Raw genomic sequence first — 24,046 nt, forward strand, 5'->3', positions numbered from 1 at the left:
ATGACCTTAGTTAAATGTATTTAGAGAGATAAAAGCATGTTCAGTACTTTATAGGTAATGCATATTTTTGTCTAATCTAGTTTCCTTACATAGTTAGAATTCTGGGGCCTGCTCCTGCAAACTTTTACTCTAATGAAGACAATGGGACTACTCATGTGAGTGAGGACTGGTCATGTGAGTAAAAGTTTTCAGAATCAGGCCTATAACATACGTTATACATACCTTATAATATGAAAATAAAAAAATACATATTTTGTTTACTGTAATTTGTCTCTAAAATTTTAAGATGTCAGTGTTACTAATTGTCTTTGTTTTGCTCAAGATTTTTATTGAAGGATGGTCAGCTGTGGCTCTGCGCCCCTCAGGCGAAGCAAATATGGAAGTGTTTAGCCGAAAATGCAGTCTATCTTTGTGATCGTGAAGCCTGTTTTAAGTGGTATTCCAAACTAATGGGCGATGAACCAGATTTAGACCCTGACATTAATAAGGACTTCTTTGAAAATAATGTACTTCAGTTGGATCCTTCCCTGTTAACAGAAAATGGAATGAAATGTTTTGAACGTTTCTTCAAAGCTGTGAACTGTCGAGAAGGGAAGCTAGTAGCAAAAAGACGAGCCTATATGATGGATGACTTGGAATTAATAGGATTGGACTACCTTTGGAGGGTAAGTACGGAAGAGGAAACATGCAAATAGCTTACTGCTACGTTTTTGTTAAAAACAAAAATGATTTAAGACTGTAACTGAATATGTGTAGACTTAAATTACAAAAACGTAAGTGTTTTTCAAACTAACTACATGAAAATTGGCTCTTCTGTACTCTTAATACTCTGAAATTAATTATTTCCCAGGGCTGAACCTTGAACTCAGAATATGACAGAGAAAGAAAGAAAGGAATTAAAAAATTATGTATTTTTAATGTCTGTGCATGTGAGATTAAGGTTTTGCTTGTACCATAAAACCAAACCAATTTGTTTAATTTTTAAAATATCTTTGATTTGCATTGTTCATTTACCTTATGCTCTCACTCACCAGTGATTTTACTTATGAAATCACCATTTCTCCTAATGGCCAGTAGCATCTGGGGGTTAGGGGAGAAGATTTATGTTTCCAGTTAACAGGAAATGGAACCGAATTTTATTTTGAGCATCTGAGAAACTGGCTCATATAATTAGTTGCAGTATTGTGTAAGTAACAAACAGGTATTGCGCTCTCATCTCTGAACAAGGTGATCATTGTTTTAGTCCTTTTACTAAATATGGGGCTTATACTCACTACTGCAGATAGATGCAGTCTTTTGGATGAAAGATTAGACATCCCTTTTTGTCCAAAGTTGGTGGTTTCTAGGTGCCAGTTGATGATCCCTGATAGTTATTAAATAGAGGACACTGGCGTTATCCACTCCAACTTTCAGCATTCCATTTCTCAAATACCCTTGATGTCTAGTATATAATGGCTGCACTACAGCATTAGCATTAATGTTTCATTTTGTAAAGCACTTGAAGTACCTAGAGTGTAATCCAAACATTTGGGATATGCCCAGTGAAAAAGCGACAGGAGCGCTCTTCAGAGCTGTCAGTTGTGGGCAGTAACTTCCTTGGATCTGCCCTTCTGCCTGAAGCTACTATCTTTCTACTTAGTGGGACCAATTGATGACAGCTTTTCAGCTTCAATTCAGGCCAGTGGCTAGCAATAAGTTTTCAAATATTCAAATTAGCTTCAACACTCCTTTTTCTAGGTTCCGAAGTAAATTTTAAACCTCGTCTTAAACGGTGGCAAAGATTATCTTGAGTTGAGAGAGGTCTTTAATGGTATTAAATTGTTTAATTAAAAAATTGTTAACTTCTTCTCTTAATTGCCCAGAACTCCTAACTAACACAAACACAAAACTTGTAAGTACTGGTACATTTAGACCATTGGAAGGTTAAGATTTAATTGCAGCTAAATAAAAGTTTTTGTGGGCCTCAAACTTCATTGGTAATGGTGCAACAAGCATGCATAGTCTTTAGAACTAGTGGCACTAGAAACATAGCATGGAGATATTTAAAGAAAATTTTGTGTGTCATTCTGTCAGTTTACAAAGCATAATGAGTGTTTTGCAGACACTGGTGAATTCTTTTAAAGCAGTTAATTTGATTGAATCTTAATCTTGATTGGGTTCACATTAGACAGATAATTTACAGTGATTGTACTTTATATACTCTAGTTTTTTGTTCTGATGAATGAAAATAAATATTTTATCCATGTTCATATGTAGTCCTTCTGTTTTTTAAACTGGATACTAAAGAGTTAAAATGCATTAATACTTTTTGATTGCTTTAGGTTGTGATTCAGGGAAATGATGACATTGCCAGCAGAGCAATAGATCTGCTTAAAGAGATCTATACTAATCTTGGTCCAAGATTACAAGTTAATCAGGTAAAAAAATTTTTGTATGTAATGTAATATTGAATAAAGATTATTGTAAAATTTAACAACTGTGATATTTTGATAGCTTAAAGTTTTGAAAATATGGCAGTTTCCATCCATGGAACACCCTCTTGGAGAATGCGCTCTTGCCCATGTACAGATTTTAATATGTACAGCATGTTGGTGAACCTACTTTAGTTCCTTTTAGCCTTTTACAGAGATTTAGGGATCTACTAAGAGTGTTTAAAGATTAAAATTGCTGGCTTTTGAGAAATCACCAAAGTTTAATGCACTTGTTAGTTATGTCTGTTGTATTTCCATTAGCAAAACAGTGGCTCATGCCAAATACTTAGTTTTGCATTCTGCTGGGATTTGAGGTATGTGATATTTTGTCCAGTGTGTTCGCTGGCTGGGGCTAGGTCATGCCAACGGTGGCTAATACAACCCTTGAATTCATTTCATTTCTCACATAAGAAAGCATTGCAAAGCTCTCAGAAACGAGCAATCTGAACCAAACTCTGGAGAATCAAATCCTTTCTCTCAAGATTCCAACTTGCCTATTAGTATGTTTCATTAGAAAGTGAGAGAGACTTGCAAGTTTCTAGAAAGATCAGGGAAAGGAAAAACTATTGGTTTCTGAAATATCCTTTGTTGTTATCAAGATAGTACTAGTTGGCAGTGTTATTACCAGCTTGCTCATGCATATTGCAACCATGGAGCCAGGGAGGGCAGTGCAGTAGTGGAAAGCTTCTGTACCTTTCTTGAATTCAGTAGTTTTAAGTATAAGCATTTGAAAACATAATCCCAAAACTTTGAGGACTTTTGTGCCCTTCAGATCACCTCCAACAAGTTTCTTGTATCTAATGTTAGTTGTACTTCTTAACCCACAACCCCTTGCTACACTCCACTTTCCTTAGTTATTCCATTAAGGACACATTTTTTTAGTCCTCAAAACCAGCAGTCTGCAAAATACAGTCTAAAGATATAGGTACTACCTGACAGATGGATATATAAATATTCCATATTATAGTCTGTGGTGAGCAGCAACTAAAGGAGAGAGTAGTCCAATTTAGTATCCTACACAGAGCTGCATTTTGCTTGCATTGCAGCGATGAGGGGCAAGGTTTGTACTACACACACACAGGTTGTAGAGTTAGCACTGATATTTCCAAAAAAAAACAAAAAAAAAGTATATTATATTAGATTCAGTTATCAACTGTAATGTTAGTGTGGAGAAAACCAAAGTTGTGAATAGTCTTGAGTAAAGATTTGGTTTTCACTTAAGATTTTATAGTACATTTGTTTGATTCTGCAGCTGAAAGGTGGCTATGTAATATTTTGTAATTGTCCCAATTTCTCTTGTATGTTACATTAGGTAGTGATCCATGAAGACTTCATTCAATCCTGCTTTGATCGTTTGAAGGCCTCCTATGATACACTGTGTGTTTTGGATGGAGATAAAGACAGTATTAATTGTGCAAGGCAAGAAGCAATACGAATGGTGCGAGTATTGACTGTTTTAAGGGAGTATATAAATGAATGTGACAGTGATTACCATGAAGAGAGAACAATTCTACCTATGTCAAGGTTTGTGAAGAACTCAGAACTACTATGATTCATCTTCATTAAAGTGATCTTAGCAGTAGAAAATGTTTTAGTTTCAAAATTAATTTAACTTCCTTTACCAGTGTATTAAAAAAAAATAAATCCTGTAGCAGTTATCCTAAGTGAATATTACAAACTGCTATTTAACAAATAACATTTAATTTCCTTCAAAAACACCTTTAAATTAATGCAATGCACTTATTAGGCATTCTAAATAACTAACTTTCACAATTCCTTTGTGAGGTAGATAGGCGTACACATACAGGAAGGAGCTAATTGGTTAACAGAACTAGAATTAAATTTGAATTTCTGGCACTTGGTCCTATAGTTGACATATAGTGTCCTTAAAGTATATATTTTTACTGTATTTCCTTTTATTTCAAAAATATTCAATTTTTGTATTGAAGAAAAAGGTATTCTTGTTATAAGTGCTGGCCCCTTTGTGTATTCCACACATGATACGTATGCACACCATATGCTTGAGTCCAGAGATTTTAATAAGCAGTGTCCATTGGCCTGCATATGCACAGTAGATCTCCTCATGCTCCCGAACGAGGGTATGAGAAGCAATGTGAGTTGATGCCCTCTCGCTTCTTACAGTCACATGGTGTGAGTCAGAATCCAGTGTCCTCTTGTTTCAGCCTTTCAGAAAACCTGTAAATAAGATTGTAAATAGTTCTTTAGCTTAGTTCAGTTAGTCTTAGTGTAGTTAGTATAGTTTGTTTCCCCGGACTGGGGACTATGCCCAGACTCCTGGGCTTCAAAAACTACGTCTCCTGCCCTAGACCCTTCTCCATCAGCGATGAACACCAATGCTACCTCTGCTGTCTGGGTGAGACCCTTATTTTGGCAGTATTTGTTGCTCATTTCCACCAAGAACTTGCAAAGGTTGTGAGCTTTGCCTGAGAAAACACTTAATGGAGAAGGCTATGAAGCCTCTCTCCTATCTGGGCCAGGAAGACACACACCCTATACATTGGCCTCACCAAACAAGCAGTGCCCGCCCTTCTGAGCAAGAGCAGAGCCATGGGTGTCTCCGCCCAAAGAGTCTTCCACGAGGGCTTCCCATCAGAATAAGGGGCATTTTCATGGGGGTCAAAGACTGTCCATAAGAGAGAGACTCCTTCCCCGAGCCCATTGAAGTGTGTAGGAAGAAGGATCTTTGACCTTGGTCCTGGAAGGTCCTAGGGCGGAACCCGTTGCAAATTCTGCACTTCTCCTTCTGGTGGCTCTCCCCGAGGCACCGCTGACAGAAAGAATGCGGGTCGCTCTTAGGCATAAACATTCCACAGTCCTCACAGAGCTTGAACCCTGGGGACTATTAACTAGCTAAAACTAGAAGCTATAAACACGAAGAGTGGACACTGCCCAAACACGCTTGCAAAGCAAGAGCAACAGTTTGTTCCAGCTAGCCATCACCGGTGGTAAGAAGGAACTGTGGGGGTGGAGGGTTGGCAGGGCCCTATATTGGGTGCCATGAAGGGGCAACTCCAGGGGGCACCCAGGCCGGCCCTACGGACGTTGCTAAGGGGGAAATCTTCCAGGTGGCGTGCACGTGGCGCGCACACACACCTGATTGGAATTGACATGAACAACACATCTCAAAGAACAACAGTTACGAGAAGGTGAGTAACCGCTTTTTCTGTCAGTGATTCTAGCACCGAGGCACAATGGCCGTTATCCACCGATCCTGTCTACAAGTGCAGCTCCAGACTCTGTGATACCGACATGCCCACCCAATGGGGACTAGAAATAGGGATGCACCATACTATCGGTGTCAACCATCAGAACTCCCCATATGCCAGGGTGCACAGAGACCTATACAGCACCGGAGGATATATTTCTCTACTACCTGCAGTCTCCTCTGGACCAGTGCTCCTGAGGGACGTTACCACACCAGAAGACGATATTACTTTGGCATCCCAGGAACCATCCCACTTACAACCATCAGGCAGGCTTGCCCTGGTGCCGATGGCTCTGTCATTACAGCAGGAGCAGTTTTTGGATTCGAACAAATCTAATGAACCAGTCCCGCCTTCACAGTGAGAACCAAACCCAGACAGGTGATGCAGAACTTATGATCGCTACCTGTATGAACATGACCTCCCTAGGGACCGATGGTTCGACATGCTATGGGCCCCCCTTCAAACTGTTGGCTCCTCTTTCTGGCCCTGTTGGGGACCATGGGATCTCTGTATGGATGTCTGGGACCCACACAGGAGTCTTTCCACTCCTTTCCTTTGCACCAACAACCGGTTCCGTTGGTGCATAAGGAGGAAGAAGATTTTGAACCAGAAGCAGAGATGATGACCGGAATCTCCTCCTCTTCCCCAGATGAGGCAGTCTCTCTTCTTCTTCCTCATCCCCACCTAACTACCACAGGCAATACCAGCACTTACTTTGAAGAATGGCTAGTGTTGTCCAGATATCTCTGGAGGAAATCCAAGACCCACATCACCAACTGCTGGACATTCTGCATCCAGTTAACAAGGTCTTAATGGAATTGACAAGATAGGTGTGGGTGCATAGAACACTGGGGTGTGCCAGACCAAAGAGGGTTCAGAAGTGTTGTTTTGTTCTGGCAAAGGGTGCTGAATTCCTGTTCTCCCACCTGGCTCCCAACTTCCTGGCAGTACATTCCATAGCAGCCTATAACATGTCTCAATACTGAAGGACCACCCCATTAGAAAATGGTTCCAAGAGATTGGACTTCCTGGAGAGAGAGGTCTTCTCTGTGGGCTTGCAATTTCGCATTGCCAATTACCATGACCACCCCATTCCCAGTCTGTGTTTAGGACCTATTTTTGACATTTTAGTCAAGACCCACTCACCACCTCTGATGCCACCTGCCTCTCCTTCTGTCACCTTTTGAGGCCATCTCATTCTGTTTGCCCACAACTGGGAGTTAATTGTGATTGATGGTTGGGTCTTGGAGATTATCCATCAGGGATAGTCCATAGAGTTCATCTCCTTCTCTTCCTCATTACCCTTCATGGACCACTCTCATGAGGCAATTCTTCAACAGGAAGCGGTGTCCCTGTTACACCAAGGGGGAATAGATCCTTCGTATCAAGGAAGAGGGTTTTATTTTCTTGTCCCCAAAAAAGACTGAGGATGGAGACCCATTCGGGATCTTTAGCAACTCCCCATCTTCATTCAGAAGATGAAATTCAGGATGGTCATGTTGGCATCAATAATCCCCTCTCTTCAAGAAGGAATGTGGTTTGTGGCTCTCTATGTGAAGGATGCATATTTTCATATAGACGTTCATACACACACCCCCTCCCCCCCCGGAGGGTCCTATGGTTTATCACAGGCCAAGTGTACTTCCAGTTCCAGGTCCTCATCTTTGGAGTAGCAACAGCATCCAGAGAGTTTACAAAAGAGTTCTCTGTGGTGGTGGCCCAGATGAGAAGTCAGGGCCACACAGTTTTTCCATTTCTCAACAGCTAGTTCCTTGTAGGTCGCTCTTGACAGGAGGTCAGGCTGGCTATTCAATACCTCATTCAAAGCCTCACAGCCCTGAGGGTTTGCATGAACAGAGAGACATGTATTTTATCCCCCCGCCCCCGAGGACAAATTTATCGGGGCAGTGTTGGGCTCTGTTTACGTAAGAGCCTTTCCCCCTGCAGAAAGGTTTCAGATGATGCACGACCTAATTTCTTTGATTTCCTGCAGAACAAGGACTACAGTGTGGATGTGCCTATTGCTGCTAGGTCATATTGCAACGTGTACTTATGTATCATCCTTTGCCAGGCTTCATCTATGTTGCGTGCAGGCCTAGCTCAGTTCAGTCTACTTTCCCAAGAAAGACTGCATCAACTCTAGGATGACTGTTCCCACTCACTCCTAGTGCCACTATTATAACAGATGTAGTCCCTTCTGGTTTGGAGCCTTCTGGCCACACTGCACAAGTCATGTGGACCAGGCAGGAGGCCAGACTACATATCAACATCCTGGAGCAGCGGGCAGTTCACCTTGTGTGCAAGGCCTTCCTTCCACTCATTCACTCCCTTCACATCCAAGTAGTGTCGGACAATATCACCACCATGGTCTACGCAAACAGACAAGGAGAAGTGAGATCTCTCTCACTTTGTCTGGAGGTAGTCAGGCTTTGGAGCTTGTGCATCAGGCACATCACCACCATCCAGGCAGCAAATTTCACTGATATCCACAACTCCTTAGCAGGCAACTTTACCCCAGGCATTTCCCAGCAGGCCACAAGTGGGAAGTCTGTGACTCTGTTTTGACGGACATCTTCATGCTTTGGGGCACATCTCTATGGGACCTTTCTGCATAACAAACAAGAAACTACCCCTATATTATTCCAGAGGAGCCATAGGTCATGATTCCCAAGGTGACATCCTTCTACTGTCGTGGACGAGTGGTTTCGGATATGCCTTTCCTCCCATTCCCCTGTTTCCACAAGTGCTGAGAAAGATACGTTATGACAGGGCCAACGTCATTCTCCTACTGCTCTACTGGTGCAAACAGTTTTGGTTCCCAGAGCTTGTCAGTGTCTACAATCAAGATGCACCCCTTCCCAGAATTCCTGATGCAGGACAAGGGAAGGGTCAGATACCCCAGCCAGGGTTGTCTCCACCTCACAGCCTCGTGTTTGGGTGGGTGTCAGAGGTAGATCACTCTTATTTGGGTGCGGTCCAGGCTATACTTACCCAGAGTTAGGAAAGAATAGAGCAGATCCTGTTAGCTGGCTAAATGGAAACACTTGTCAACCTGGGTGCAGCACAATCAGTCTCTCCCAGTCCCTTTAAGCTTCGTCCTGATAGTTCTTGTCTCTTTTTTTAAATAAAAGTCTGGTCTCTCAATCAGCTCAATACAGGTCCACCTAGCAGCCATGAGTAGCTTCTTCCCCCCAATAGACAGCCTGTCTTTACTCAACCAGCTACGACATGGTTCATGAAGGGCTTCATTAATGCCTCTCCGACAGTCACTAAACCCACATCGCTAAAGGGTCTGAACCTCATGCTGTCAAAGCTTATTAGACCTCCATTTGAACCCTTAGTGACATGTTCCATGTCCTGTCTGTCTATGGAAGTGGCATTTCTAGTGGTCATGACTTTGGCCAGGAAGGTCAGCAAACTGGGAGCCATCATGGTGGACGGACACACACACACACACCCCTTTCCCCTCCCATTATGATATTTCACAGGGACAAAGTGTCCCTTTGCCTTCACCCTAAATTTCTCCCCAAGGTCGTTTCCAGTGTATTCACTTACCTGTCCTTTTTGTGAAATGCCACACTTCTCCTGAAGAGAAGAGACTTCACTCCCTCAACATCAGGCGTGCACTTACTTTTTACCTGTAAAGAAACAAGTCCATCAGAAAGTCTCCAAGACGGTTTGTTGAGATAACCGAGAGATCCTGTGGTCAGGATCCTCTTAAAGAATTGCTAAGTGCTACAGACTGGCTCGCATTCCACCTTCTGTCACTGTAACGGCCCATTCCACAAGAGTGCAGGCTGGCACGGTAGCATCCTTGCAGGAGGTCCCAATGCATGACATGCAGAGCAGCCATCTAGAGCTCCATAGACTCATTTACTAGACATTATGCGCTAGTCTAAGGGCTTGTCTACACTTTAACCTGCTGGCTCAAGGGTGTGAAAAATCACCCCCCTGAGCGCAGCAAGTCTGAGCGCTTTAAAGCTCTAGTGTAAACAGGAGCTAATCCCCTCGTGGAGGAGGATTACCAGGAGCGCTGGGAGAGCTCTCTCGCGACCACACTTGCACTTCAAAGCGCTGCCGCGGGAGCGTTCCCACTCTGCCCCCACTTCTATGATCAGCCATTTTCCATGTCCACTTTGATATTATTTTAGACATTTGTGCTTGGGTAAATGGTTTTCTCAAATCCTAGTTTTTCTAGTTCTATCATATATTTAGTAGCCTTGTGTTGGTGAATTCAATCTGTTGCTGTTGAAATAATTATCCCAAGGAGAGCAAAGTAGGATGGATGACTAACTACTAACCATTCCAGATTTTCTTAAATAATTAACAAATTAGGCAAGAAATTCTGAGAAAGAAGTAAAGGATAAATTGAGGTTCCTAAAGATTACTCACTATGAAAATCCCTCTTAATTATCTAGTGGGAATGTTCTGAGTTTACTAAATCTTTTTTTTTCTATTCACCATTGCTGCCAAGAAATTTTAAAACCTCATGACCTTGCCATATGTTTGAACTGCTGCTACAGTAGTGGGAGCAAAAGTTAATTAATATACTAATAGCATTTAGTAATTACAACAAGGAATTAAACAAGGCAAATTCATGTTGACTTTTATGCTGCAGAAACAATAAAATATAAGTGCTAAACTTGATAGAATAAGCTAGTAGGACTGAAATTTTATTTCCAAGATTTGAACAGAGAATTGCAAATAGTGAAGAGAGAACCAAAATTTGAACTATGTAATTACTTTAGGTTTACTTGAAATTCTGTGTGTTCAGAACACAAGTGTAGAACTGATTGTTCAGTAAGTTTGTGGGTGTGCACTTTTCACTCTGACTTGTGGCTGTACAAATATTCAATTTACATGCAACAATGCATGCGCAAAATAGTCGTATGCTTGCACATTCCAACAGACTTACAGAAAATCATTCTGTAATAGTTGCAGTACAAATGACTGCATGAAAAATAACCAGTTTTGTTGTTGCCCGCAACAATGACTTTAGTTAGCATGTGCTCTCCATTTGTTTTGCAGAGCTTTTCGTGGTAAGCATATCACACTGGTGGTTCGTTTTCCAAACCAAGGTCGGCAGGTAGAAGACTTGGATATTTGGTCTCACACAAATGACACAATTGGTTCTGTACGGCGTTGTATTCTGAATCGTATTAAAGCCAACAGTGCACATACAAAAGTAGAACTGTTTATTGGTGGTGAGCTGGTAGATCCTGCAGATGATAGGAAGTTAATTGGACAATTAAATCTTAAAGATAAAACGGTGAGTGCTATTACTTTAGTCAATTAGTTAATATTACTCCACTTCTATAATTATTGGGGGGGGGGAATGAGAGCAGGAATATCATTATTAGAAATGTGAGAGTCAAGTAATATCTTTGGCCTGGTCCACACTAACCCCCCCACTTCGAACTAAGGTACGCAAATTCAGCTATGTTAATAACGTAGCTGAATTCGAAGTACCTTAGTTCGAACTTACCACGGGTCCAGACGCGGCAGGCAGGCTCCCCCGTCGATGCCGTGTACTCCTCTCGCCGAGCTGGAGTACCGGCGTCGACGGTGAGCACTTCCGGGATCGATTTATCGCGTCTAGACAAGACGCGATAAATCGATCCCAGAAGATCAATTGCTTACGGCTGGACCAGGAAGTAAGTGTAGACCTGCCCTCTAATTGGACCAACTTCTGTTGTTAAGAGAGACAAGTTTTCGAGCTTCCACAGAGCTCTTCTTCAGATCTAGGAAAAGTACTCAAGAATTAAGACTTATTACAATTATAATTATTCTTGTAAGCCATAATGTAATTATGGATTATTACAACAATCTATAACCCACTGTTCCCCCAAAGCCCCCCAGCTTCTCGCACACCAATGACTGGAGAGGTATTAATGGGCCACTTCACCTTGAGTGGTTCCTTGAAATGTGTTGCTACTTATGCTAAACAATGTGTTCCACGTTGTATTTTTAGCTGTGAGAGTCTTGAGTACATTTCCAAGACCTGAAAAATAGCTCTGTGTAAGCTTGAAAGCTTGTCTCTCTCACCAACAGAAGACACAGCAGATATTGTCTCTCTAATATCCTGGGACAAACACTATTACTGCAATACTGCATACTTTATTTGAAATGATCCATTCTAACTTAATGAAATATTGTATTAGTAGCTCATTTAGTGTAAGAAGTTCTAAAGTTTATAGTTTTCATATCTAATACTTAGTAAAATATATTAATCTTCTACAAATTTATTTTTTAGCTAATTACAGCCAAGCTTACGCAAATAAGTTCCAATATGCCTTCAAGCCCTGATAGTTCTTCCGACTCTTCAACTGGTTCTCCGGGCAACCATGGCAATCACTACAGTGATGGTCCAAACCCAGAAGTTGAAAGCTGTTTGCCTGGAGTGGTAAGTATATGTATTGGTCCAAAAATCTTATGAAGTTAAAAAATGACACATTGTAAATATTAGCACAAATTGTTTCAGTTGCTGAAATAGCATGACAAGTTTTTTATTTTTGTTTTAGATCATGTCACTGCATCCTAGATACATCTCATTTCTTTGGCAAGTTGCAGACTTAGGCAGCAGCCTAAATATGCCACCTCTTAGAGATGGAGCACGTGTCCTTATGAAACTTATGCCACCAGGTCAGAATATAATTTTAATCTCTTTATATCTTGAGGTTATGTCTCACCCATTTTCTGGAAATGGAATCCTTCCTGAAATCCTTCCTCCTACTAATTTAGAATATGGTAGTCGTGAGAGTATATTCATTTATTTCCTGTATTGCTATATCTTGTCCATAATATAAAGTTAAATATTTTAAAAAGCGTTTTTTAGATGTCAATGCCTGTTTATCTTTGAAAATGGGGAAAAGTGTTAAAATTGAAACTATTTTGCAACACTTACTACTGTATAGGAGGAGTTTCTAAGTGCTGTCGGTAATAAATATAACACTGTACCTCTGAAGACTCTGAATTTGTATGTCAGTTACAATTCCTGCATCTTTTCTTATCTGATGTGCTTTGAAGTTTCTCAAGTTGATGGGTATTAATTATTAATTGTAGGTTTCAGTGACTTGTTTTTAGGTAACTATGGCAGTAATGTTTAGAGGTTGTGTTTTTATTGCAGATAACACTACAGTAGAGAAACTAAGAGCTATTTGCTTAGACCATGCAAAACTTGGTGAAAGCAGCCTTAGTCCATCCCTTGACTCTCTTTTCTTTGGCCCTTCTGCCTCACAAGTGCTATATCTAACAGAGGTTTGTAATGTTTTTCTTTGAAAATAAATTAAAAATAAAAACCCAAACTTTTATAGTTTAAAACTCTTTTTGGCATTAAGGTTACATTTTCTATGGTGGAGTTGAAGAACAGGATCAAATTCTGGTGTAAAACTAAAAAGATTCAAAATGTCTGTCAAAGCAGCAAAGTGTGGGAGGCGTGCATGGGGAAAAATATCATGTATAAAATGTACTTCTGTGTACTTACATTTTTTAGTGTGTGCGTGTTTAGAAAAAGTGTACCGTGTGTGTTTGCTAACGTGTTTTATTTCCTTCTTGCAGGTAGTCTATGCCTTGTTAATGCCTGCCAGTGCACCTCTGGGAGAAGATGCCAGTGACTTCCAATATAACTTCTTAAAAAGTGGAGGTTTGCCTCTTGTATTGAGCATGTTGACTAGAAACAATTTCCTGCCAAATGCAGATATGGAAACTCGAAGGGGAGCCTACCTTAATGCTCTAAAAATAGCCAAATTGTTGCTAACAGCAATTGGCTTTGGCCATGTTCGAGCTGTGGCAGAAGCTTGTCAGCCAGTTGTAGAGGGCACAAGTCCAATCTCACCGGTAATGTACTTTGACTTTTTTTTAAACCCCCCTTCCCCCCCCCCCGTGCCCAAAGTCTTCTAGAAATACTAATATGCAGTAATTTACATTCAGATCTACAAAGCTGCCTTCCTATAATAATACCACTTTTACTTATTTTTCTGTCTTGGATGTATATTTCAACTGTATGATTCATAAAGAACTCATAATACTCATTTTTAAATGTCTGAGATAGTAAAAGGTTCTGCCTCACCAATTCCTAGCACCTCCATTGTTGCAAGTTCAGTTCCTTTCTGATTCTGGAAAGTAACAGAATTCCTGCAAGAACAGCACTTCCAATACTGTTCCAGCTTGTCTCAGTAGGTATTTGCTGCTGTGATCCTTCATTTATGTGTATTTGAGTTCAATTGACTCTCCGCATGAATTCCACTCTTGGTGCATATGCATCCTTTGCATGCAAGATCAGATTCTTCTGGCAAGATGTGCCCGATGGGGCTGTGCCTTCACCCTGATGTCCTTCATGCACCTAGGGTAACCAGATAGGAACCCTGAAAAAACAGGACGGGGGTGTGTGGGGGGGTAATAGGCGCCTACATAAGAAAAAGTCCCCAAAACCAGGACTGTCTCTTTAAAAACGGGACATCTGGTCACCCTACCTGAGGGCATAAAGGGCACGGTGGGCTTACCACCCCTCAGTTCCTTCTTACCACCCTGACATCAGGATTGAACCCCAGTCTTTGCTTACGCTGCACATTTTGATGTCTTGTTAAGCTGGTTAATAGTAGTTTTATTTTTTTATATATAAAAAAATATGGGGATATGTCTGGAACAAGGATCCTTGCCTCTATGGCTGGGATTATATGATTGGGTTGCCTGCAGTAGCAGGAGATAAGGCTCAGTGATCCTGGAGGTCCCTTCCAGTCCTCCCGTTAGGTTGGTGGAGGAACCCACTTCACGTGTGAAGTACCTTTTGCTGCATCGCTGCCTACTAAGACATTGGTGATGCGCTGCATGATGGGGCGCTCATCTTTGCCACTTTCAAACCCAAGGGCATTGGGTCACCCCAGGAAGCTCAACTTCACATTTTATCTTGAAGCTCAGAGCCATACATCTTCATGCACAGCATTTCTACTCTTGTTATCCAAGTGATAATGGACAACACCAAAGCCATGCACTGTGTCAAGATCGGGAGGAGCATAATCATCTCTGTTCTGCAAAAAAGCAGTCTGTGTCTGGGGTGGAGCATTTGTCATCTAATCATACCATCTTCCAGTGGTTCTGCATCTTCCAGGCTTGCAAAATGCCCTGGCAAATTGAGACAGCAGATAATTCTCAGACAGACACGAGTGGACTGTAAGGGTATGTCTACACAGCATTTTGGACTGAGCAGGAGAGGGTCTCCCAGCCCAAGTCAACAGACTTGAGTCAGTGGGGGTGACACTGGTGCTCTAAAATTAGCTGTATAAACAGTGCTTTGAAGTTACAGTTTGGACTGAAGCTTGGGCTTTGAGACCTAGGTTCATCCTCTGAGCATGGTAGCCACAGCTTAGCCCAGACAATTCTGGTACTTGGATCTGGTGAACCTATCAACTCATCCTTCAATCACGCTACCTGTTCTACCTGATATGATTTTGCAAACAGAGGTCATATCTTATTCGGAGCCAGCATCATTACATCTGAATTTGTCACTGGTGTCACCACTGCTGGAATGCTGTATCTGGTTCTGGTGTCCACAATTCAAGAAGGATGTTAATTTGGAGAGTGTTCAGAAAAGATCAATGAGAAAGGAGAATAAATACACCTCTACCCCTATATAACGCGACCCGATATAACACAAATTCAGATATAACGCAGTAAAACAGCGCTCCCGGGGGGGCAGATCAAAGCAAGTTCGGAATAACACGGTTTCACCTATAACGCTGTAAGATTTTTTTTTTTTTTTGCTCCCGAGGACAGCGTTATATTGGGGTAGAGGTGTATTTGATGTGTTTTTCAGTCTAGCAGACAAAGGTATAACAGGATCCACTGGCTGGAAGTTGAAACTAAACAAATTTAGACTGGAAATAAGGTGCCAATTTTTAACAGTGACAGTTATTAACCATTGGACCAACTTACTAAGGGTTGTGGTGGATTCTCTACCACTGACAATTTTTGAATCAAGATTAGATGTTTTTCTAAAATAAATATATGCTGTAGTTCAAACAGGAAGTATTTTGGGGCAGTTCTATGTCCTGTGTTATACAGGAGTTCAGGCTAGATGAATACAATGGTTCCTTTTGACCTTATAATCTATGAATGCAGGAGCATAATGTTTTAAGACCGAGTTACTCTCAGGACTCCTTCCAAATTCCTATTTTTAAGAATTTTGTGTGAACCAGTTTATTCATATCCCAGTTTTTCTCCAAGCCTCACTCCCCCACAGGGGAAGCTAAACGTCACACAGTTGATGTAGTTAAGGCCCTGTTTTCTTACATTTACAGGACAAAACCCTTCAGGAACATACCTAAACTTTATGGCCTTTGCAGAGAGATGTGTGTCAGGCAGTATCTTTTCTGAACTTATCTTATGTCCTTATACAGTTGAAGACTGTTATTAGGTTAGATCTATCTAGTTGTAGTAGAGCTCAGGCAGCCTTTGCTGCTTGTTTGAAGAATTTTCCTATTTCTGAAATCTGTAGGGCAGCTATGTGGAGCTTGATCAACACCTTTACAAGACACGTTCTTTGACAGTGGCTTCCTGATAGGATGCCTGCTTTGGTGTGATTGTCTTGACGTCATTGTTTAAGTAGGACTCTTATTTCCAATCTCCAAGCAAATTTATATCTGCTTGTTGTGCACTGCAACGGGGTAGATTAGGTCCAGAGGTCCCCTGCTGGAAGCCACGCGGCTGTGCCTGCCCCAGAAAATAGCAGAGGAGAAGTTCTCTAGGTGGCCTATAGTGGTTGCAGAGAAGCAACCAGGAGGGCTGCTGGAGCAGACAATCAGGGACCAGAAGGGCCCTATAAAAGGGAGCAGCAGAGGCAGAACAGTCAGTGCAGGAAGGCTGATCCCAGGGGACTGAGCCCAGAACTTAGTTAGACCAGGCAAGGGTACTGTGGTGGGCCCTCCTAATTTGGTTGAAGATGAGCCCAGGCAAGGGTTGCCAAAAGGACAGCAACTGAAGGTACTAAGATGGGTCCCTGTTTGTTAAAGAAGGCAGTGCCTCTGGGGAGGAATCCTTGGTGCTACGGCCCCATACCAGGATCGTGAGAAAGAACTAGAGACTGTATTCCTCAGAAGAGGGGGGACAGTGTGTGAGACTCGGCCGGAGGGCTGAGTTGCTGAAGACTTGTCGAATAGCCATCAGCCGGGGGACGCTTGCAAGAGGCGGGTGCCACCTGTTGTAAGAACTGAAAGAAAAGCAGGCTCACATCTGACCAGTAAGGGAGTGCCTGTGAGAGGTGGGTGCTGCCCCATGGAAAAAACCTGAGTGATTGCAGGCACATATCAGCCAGAGACAAGCGCTCATGAGAGGCGGATGCTGATGCTGTTACTTTACCGACACTTACATGCACCAACAGTGTAATCCAAATGGACAATTACTTTAAGAAAGAATGTTTACAGTAACTGTTCTTCAAAATGCGTTGTCCACATGGATTCTATGACCCATCCTCCTTCCCTGCTTCTATGTAGTCTTACTCCTCTGGGATTTAGTGTTGGTAAAGGAACAGAGAGGTGGTTGGCCCACTCTTCCCTTTATAATGTTAGGTGTAGGTGCTGCCCCAACAGGTGCTGCTGGCGAGAAAAATCTGATCTCCTATTCCTGGGGCGCATGCATACCAAAAGTGAAATCCATGTGGTTTCAAAGAACCACAGTTATTGTAAGGTAAGTAATCGTTCTTTCCCCTTAGTCTTTGAAGTTCTTTTTAAAGTAAATCATGTGTTTTTCATGCATTCGCTGGGGATACTTTAAGTAACGTATTGGAAACATGGGTTTTTGTTTTTTTGGGGCTTGGGCGATATCTTTATTAGGCTCTTTACTTTTGGCGTGTAACAGTGTTCGGGGCATGAGGGGACTTCAGTCCTTTGGCACTGTGCCATTTGTCTTTGGGTCTCTGGCACATCTGTACTGCTTTAGTGCAGAGCACCCTACACATTTTGAAGCTTCAGCTTGTCAACACACCGTATCAATAGTGTTTTCAAGGCTCTATCTCTTGATATGGAACAGTTCTTTGGAGGAATTTTTTAATGTTTCTCTTTGCTTGACTCTGCCAGCTATTCTTTGTGGGAGTTTGAGGAGAGTCTTCCCTATACTTGTCTGAGACAAACAACTCATTAGTTTTAAATGTATGAAGTATGATCATACTATGTCTGACAGATAACCATAATCTGTGCCTGGGAGAAGAGAGGCTCTCTGTGCTAAGATGGCATTCAGATTAAGAAAGAAGTATCTGAACTCTTTTCTGGCCTCCATTAGAGGCTGTAAGTATTTCAAATCTTTCAACCTCAAAGTATAAAACATCAGCATCCCCACATCGGGCGCTGAGTTTGTGTGGTACAGTTTGCTTAGGTACAGGTCTGGAGATGGATAGCTGTAACAGCACCACTTCCTTACTTACTCTGAAGCTGCTTCCTCTTGATCCTTCTGAGGGCGTATCATTGTGTCATCTTAGTTCGATGATACTTCACTTAACAAAGAGTCATCATACCCTTCAGAACACTGTGTTCTTTGAGGAGTGTCCCTGTGGGTGCTCCATTTTAGGTGTCTTGGTTCCCTGTGCTGTAATAGGAGATTTGTGGTAGCAGTGCCTGGTTGGGTAGTGCACGCGCTGTCACCGTCTCTCACCGCTCCACGCAGTTACACAGCACTGCGTGACCAACCGTCCCTCAGTTCCTTCTCTGTCGCCTTTGGCTTCAGTTGGAATGATCAGCATCGCCCTCTCTTAGCCTTGTAAAGGCTAATCTTATCTATAGTTTATAGTTGGTAGTATAAGCAGTAGTTAGATATTTCCCCTTTATAGTTATTTTATTTTACTTCAGACAAATTTTCCCCTTTATCTACCCTTATTCTCCTCAGTAGGCGGAGAAGTTAGACTCCCGTAGGTTTATTTTCCTCCTTTTGTTTTGTTTTTGTTTTTTGTTTTGTGGCAAACTTTCTCCTGCATGCCCAGATCATCGGGCTTCAAAAGCTATCTAACTTGCGAACTGTCAATTCCGGTCTCTGACGGACATGCACAGTGTGTCCACTGTCTCGGCAAAACTCACATTGCTCAAAAGTGTCCACATTGCTAGAACCTCACAGCCAGAGCAAGAAAAGCTAGGGATCTCCAACTTAAACTCCTTAAGATGGAGAAATCCCTCAGACCGACTTCAGACCCTGAGTCCAGGATGCCTCCAGGCCAATGGTCGCCATCCGCAGCCTCTGACAGAGATCCTGCCCCTGCAGAGCCTATGAAAGAGCCCTTACCGAAGACGGCTACCGAAAAGCAGTGCTAGACTTTTCCGCACCGTGAATCGCCCAAGAAAAAGTGATCCTCGACCACAAAATGTACCTCAGTACCGACAGCACCGAGCATGTCGGACCATGAGGCACCAGGATCTTCTGGTACCGAGAGTTCCCAGAAAGTGAAAGACCATATGCGGTCTCGCTCAAATGGAGGCTTACAAAGCAAAGTGAAACCCTTCACCTCGGTACCCATTGAGCTGAAAAGAACCTCTGCACCAAGCGGTGCAATGGTGCCACCTGCAGTACCTATGCCGCACAGCTCAAAACCCTCAGCACTGGTGGCTACAACTCTTACTCCCATCCCGCCAGCGATGCTGACCTCTGTACCGAAGCTGACGGTTCCGCAACTATTCCTGAGACATGCAGACCTGCTAGTCTCCTCAACACCAGACTCTTGGCTGATCAGAAACACCACATTGGAAGGGATCCAAGGATCAGTCATGCCACTTATAGTGTGTAGTAGTCAATATCTTCATGTTCCAGGACACGATCCAGGATGCTGTAAATGTAGTGGAAAGGATTTGCCAGAGCCAGCAGGGACCATAAAATAGAGGGAGTCTCATGACCACAGCAGTTTTCCTTGTACCATACCAGAACTTAGTGGTCATAAGGTAGTCTCCAGGGCAGTTTTCTCTGTCTCTTTCTACAGGAGGTTTGCAAAACAGTCACACTGTGTTTTCTCCATGTATTTTACAAATCATTGTTAGATTTAGTATCAAGAGAAGAATCCAGGTTTTCTGTGTTACTTTTCCTACCTCCATGTGAGGGGTGCCCAGACTTATCTTTTATAATTTTGTGTTTGGGATGCCCACCTTTTGAATACTTTTGCCTTAATTTTCACTATTGATGTAATTGGGTTTCTTCTGGAGAGTTCTCTGTCTAGATAAAACTTCCTCTCCTCTCCCCTCCCCCCAAATTTTCTTATTCATGTTACGTATGTTATTGTTCACTATAGACACTGCTTCTAGGTGCTGCTGTTTTTATAACATTTTTCTTTTAGAAATACCACTCAAGTTTTCCAACCTTAGCAGAAATCTAGAAGAGAAAATTATGTGCCTGTAATGCTTGTTCCTTGATTATGTCTGACTAGATTCTCACTTTTGCACCAACCACCCCTCAAAAGTTGAGAAGCTACATCTGTTTGTTTTTTTTACCATTCTGTGGAATGTTTTGTTTTTTGACTGTTAAATTCTTATGCAGAAACAAACTTACTTTGGGGCATTGGAGAGTGTACACCACATCCTGTCAACTGGAATGTGTTTGTGAAGAACGTCTACTAAAACATAAGAGGATCAAAAACTTCTGAGGAAGTTTTTCCTAAGTCACATGTTAAAAGCATGGACCCAGGAATTGGAAAACAGTAAAGAGAATTCAGAGAACTACTAAAGACAATTCTCTTGTACTTCTGACTCAAGTTTTACATCAGTTTTAATAATGTCCAAACAGTGAATTTATATTTTTAAAAGAAAATTAATTAAGGTGTACTTTTCTGGGCACTTTCTGGGGAGCAACAGCTAGCTTGAAGAATGACACCATTAAGGGCACCAGCTATTTACAGTCCATTGACATCCCATAAACCTGTTCCTTTCCTGTCTCAAAAGATGGGGGTTGGATGTCCCCCTAACTGTCCGTTTAAAATTTTATTCAAATGTCAAAAAAAAAGAATTAAAAGTAGTTTCAGGTATTCTATACCTACTTATGATTCTCCCTACCAGTATGTTTATAGTTTCACAGTTATATTTTCCCATTTTTGTAATGTTTTAAGAAGCTATTTAGACTTTATCCAAAACTTGTGTGTGGAATACCAGTTTTAACAGCAAAATATCAAATACATGAATGTGTGTATATTGAAATGTTGGTTAGTATTTGAAATAACAAAAATGAGTGGGTTTTTTTGCATGTATATTGTATTTAAATAGAAATTTATCTTCTTCTTCCACTTGTCTCCTCTCCCCACACCTACCAGATAATTTCTAGTTTCATAATTTAGGGTTTTCTGTACTTTTTTTTTATGTAAATAATGAAAATAACTTATTCCAGATAAACCAGGCTACCCATGACCAGGCAGTGGTGCTGCAAGCTGCCCTACAGAACATTCCCAATCCAACTTCAGAGTGCATGCTACGAAATGTAGCAATACGTCTTGCCCAGCAAATATCTGATGAGGTTAGTATATTCTTTCCTGTAAAACCTAAGTTTTTCTGTACTAGATTTTCCTTTTATTTCATCATATTTCTTAGATTTCCTTTCATAGAGGAAAATGATAGGTTTCCTTAAATTCAAAATACATTTAGGATATTTTGCATACTTTTTATTTTTTTAACACTTAAAAGCATTAAATGAATTATTACTTTACAAAATTATTTACATGTTTTTCGTGTGTTTACTTGGGAAAACCAATATGTATAATGGAGTTCAGAGAGTATTAGCTAAGTGAATTATGTAAGGTTCTGCACATCTATATTAATGGGTTCTGATACTGTGAGACCAGAACTCAGTTGGTATGGTGTTGTTGCAGATTTTAGAAGTAAACTTAGCATCATTTTTCTTGAGGTAATCGATATATTTGAAGAATAACCAGAGATTTTTAACAAGAAAATATTGTTACTAATATTGTAGTCTTTTTTTACTCTTATGTTTGTCTTTGGTAATATGCTTTTTTAGCGAGTAATAAGAAAAATGGAGAGAGAGAGAGAGGTTAAATATTTTATTAAAGGTGACCTGAAATGCCTTTTAATAGAAAAAATTCAAGTGTTGAGGTCTCAAATTATTAACAGAAATAAATATATACACCTCTACCCCAATATAACACGACCTGATATAACATGAATTTGGATATAACGCGGTGAAGCAGTGCTCTGGGTGGGGGCGGGGCTGCGCACTCCGGCGGATCAAAGTAAGTTTGATCTAACGCGGTTTCATCTATAACGCGGTAAGATTTTTTGGCTCCCGAGCACAGCGTTATATCAGGGTAGAGGGGTGTGTGTGTGTGTGTGTGTGTGTGTGTGTGTGTTTTAACTACACATAATTGACCATTGGATCGCCTGGGTGGAGGAAAAATGAACAGCTTTGCTCACAAATGGATCATCCATCTAAATGATGTGACTTACCCAACATTGCATGAAATTAATAAGGGTGAGATAATACCTTAACAAGAGCACTGTGTAAGCTGGAAAGCTTGTCTCTGTCACCAACAGAACATGGTCTAGTAAAAGATGGTATCTCACCCATCTTGTCAAAGTTATTAGATTTGGAATTTTTAGTAATCTGTTTAATACATTGTGGCCTGTCAAGGGTGGCCAAAGGAAAAATTACAACTTCCTTTCAAGATGATTGGTGCTGCATCAGCTTCCAAAGTCAAAGCAATGCTGACTTGGACTTCAGGACCTGTATAGGAAATAATCTCCTCATACCATCTCAGAACATTGCTGAGATATCCAAAAGTGTAGAGACCCTCCATGACCATTTTAACTGTATGAAATGTACAGCGTCTGCCACAAGCAAAAAAAGACAAAGGCTTGAGAAAAAAGGTTGATGGAACTGGACACCAAAACAGGTTCCCTAGTTTTCATCATTGCTGCCATTCATGGAGCTGCATCAGTCGTGAATTTTGTATATGAAGTTGCCAGTGTAGAAACACTGCTTTAGTCATAGCTTTTTCCACAGAAGAAATAGGTCATGGAGGGAGGGAGGGCAGGATGTGAATTGTGATTTTTACATGCTCTGTGTGAATGAAGTTTTAAAAAAAAAATATTAAAAGAACACTAGCAAGACAGATCAAAGGAACGAGACTCAGATTACACAGCATCAGTGCTAAAATATCGTCTATATATTTGCAAAAATGAAGAAAACTGCTGAAGAGCTAAATCTGAAGTATAATTTGGTTTATCCTGCAAGATTTTTCTTGTATATTTTGATGGCCAATGATTAGTTTTTCCTCAGCAGATTTTTTTGTTTTGTTTTGTTGTTGTTTTTATTTAATGTTGAGAAATTTGATGCAGCCTGTGAGGGAAGAATAGAGTAAGAGTTGAAGGGCATTGAAAAATCTACATATTTTTTAATCATCATACTTCAAGTTTTTAAAGTAACTTTTCTCCAGACTAAATTAACAAGCCTATTTTTGTTTTTTTAATGTGTGAAAGTTCTCATTGCAATGCTTCTGGTGCAAGGTGAATCTGTTGGTGGAGAGACTGGTGAAGAGCCTACTTTCTGTTCCAGCTATTCCCATTTCCATAGCTGTAGTGTAGGTTCATCTAGGATTAAAAGCTCATGATGGAACCAATTTATTTATTAAGCTTTTTATGTTCTCAGTGTTTAATAAATCTGAGTATTGGAAGATTTACGTTGACAGAAAAAAAGGTGACTAGATATCTGCCTCCTCAAAGGATTTTGGAAGTTTTCCCCTGTCAGAGGGACGTATGCTTCCTGAACAATGTTACCTTGAATATGAACTCCTGAAATTTTGATGAAAGCTTGTTGCAAACTGGGAGAAGTTACGATTGTGGTATTTAAATTTTTTGTAATGTTTTAGGTGTTTGTACTACCAAATATTTGATATATATGAATCAATATACACCTCTACCCCGATATAACGCAACCCGATATAACACGAATTCGGATATAACACGGTAAAGCAGCGCTCCGGGGGGCGGGGCTGTGCACTCCGGTGGATCAAAGCAAGTTCGATATAACACGGTTTCACCTATAATGCGGTAAGATTTTTTGGCTCCCGAGGACAGCGTTATATCGAGCTAGAGGTGTAGTTCTTTATTTAAAACAGTTACTAAAAGTAAAGCCACAGAAAACTTGTAGCTTATCTTTACGAAATATATATTTATAGGAATTAATTTGAAATACACATTCTGTTAACTACTTGGGATCTTGCAGATGGTTTTATGTATTAACAGTTTTCCCCTCTAGCCTTGGATTTTACTGTTCCAAACAGCCCAATTGGAATTATTTTGTTTTTATAGCTCCCATCAACAAAATATAATATAAGGGCTCCCAAAGGTACTGTGTAACTCAACTAATCATAGAGTTGGCTTTAGT

At 41.0% G+C, this 24,046-nt stretch overlaps 1 protein-coding gene across 2 annotated transcripts in view; it reads left to right on the forward strand.

Annotated features, from left to right (window-relative positions):
• Positions 1–24,046, forward strand: part of LOC112116991 (ubiquitin specific peptidase 9 X-linked) — a 182,204-nt gene that overhangs the window by 72,505 nt on the left and 85,653 nt on the right. For both annotated transcript variants that reach the window (XM_026650144.1, XM_026650150.1), the window contains exons 15-23: positions 323–665; positions 2,322–2,417; positions 3,784–3,995; positions 10,727–10,967; positions 11,952–12,101; positions 12,220–12,340; positions 12,825–12,955; positions 13,256–13,534; positions 21,038–21,163. In XM_026650144.1, the coding sequence (XP_026505929.1) occupies positions 323–665; positions 2,322–2,417; positions 3,784–3,995; positions 10,727–10,967; positions 11,952–12,101; positions 12,220–12,340; positions 12,825–12,955; positions 13,256–13,534; positions 21,038–21,163 (1,699 nt within the window). The remainder of the gene's footprint in view (positions 1–322; positions 666–2,321; positions 2,418–3,783; positions 3,996–10,726; positions 10,968–11,951; positions 12,102–12,219; positions 12,341–12,824; positions 12,956–13,255; positions 13,535–21,037; positions 21,164–24,046) is intronic.

The sequence above is a fragment of the Terrapene carolina genome, unplaced genomic scaffold, assembly GCF_002925995.2.
Source record: "Terrapene carolina triunguis isolate 2854851 unplaced genomic scaffold, T_m_triunguis-2.0 Scaffold24, whole genome shotgun sequence".
In the NCBI taxonomy this organism is placed as follows: domain Eukaryota; kingdom Metazoa; phylum Chordata; order Testudines; family Emydidae; genus Terrapene; species Terrapene triunguis.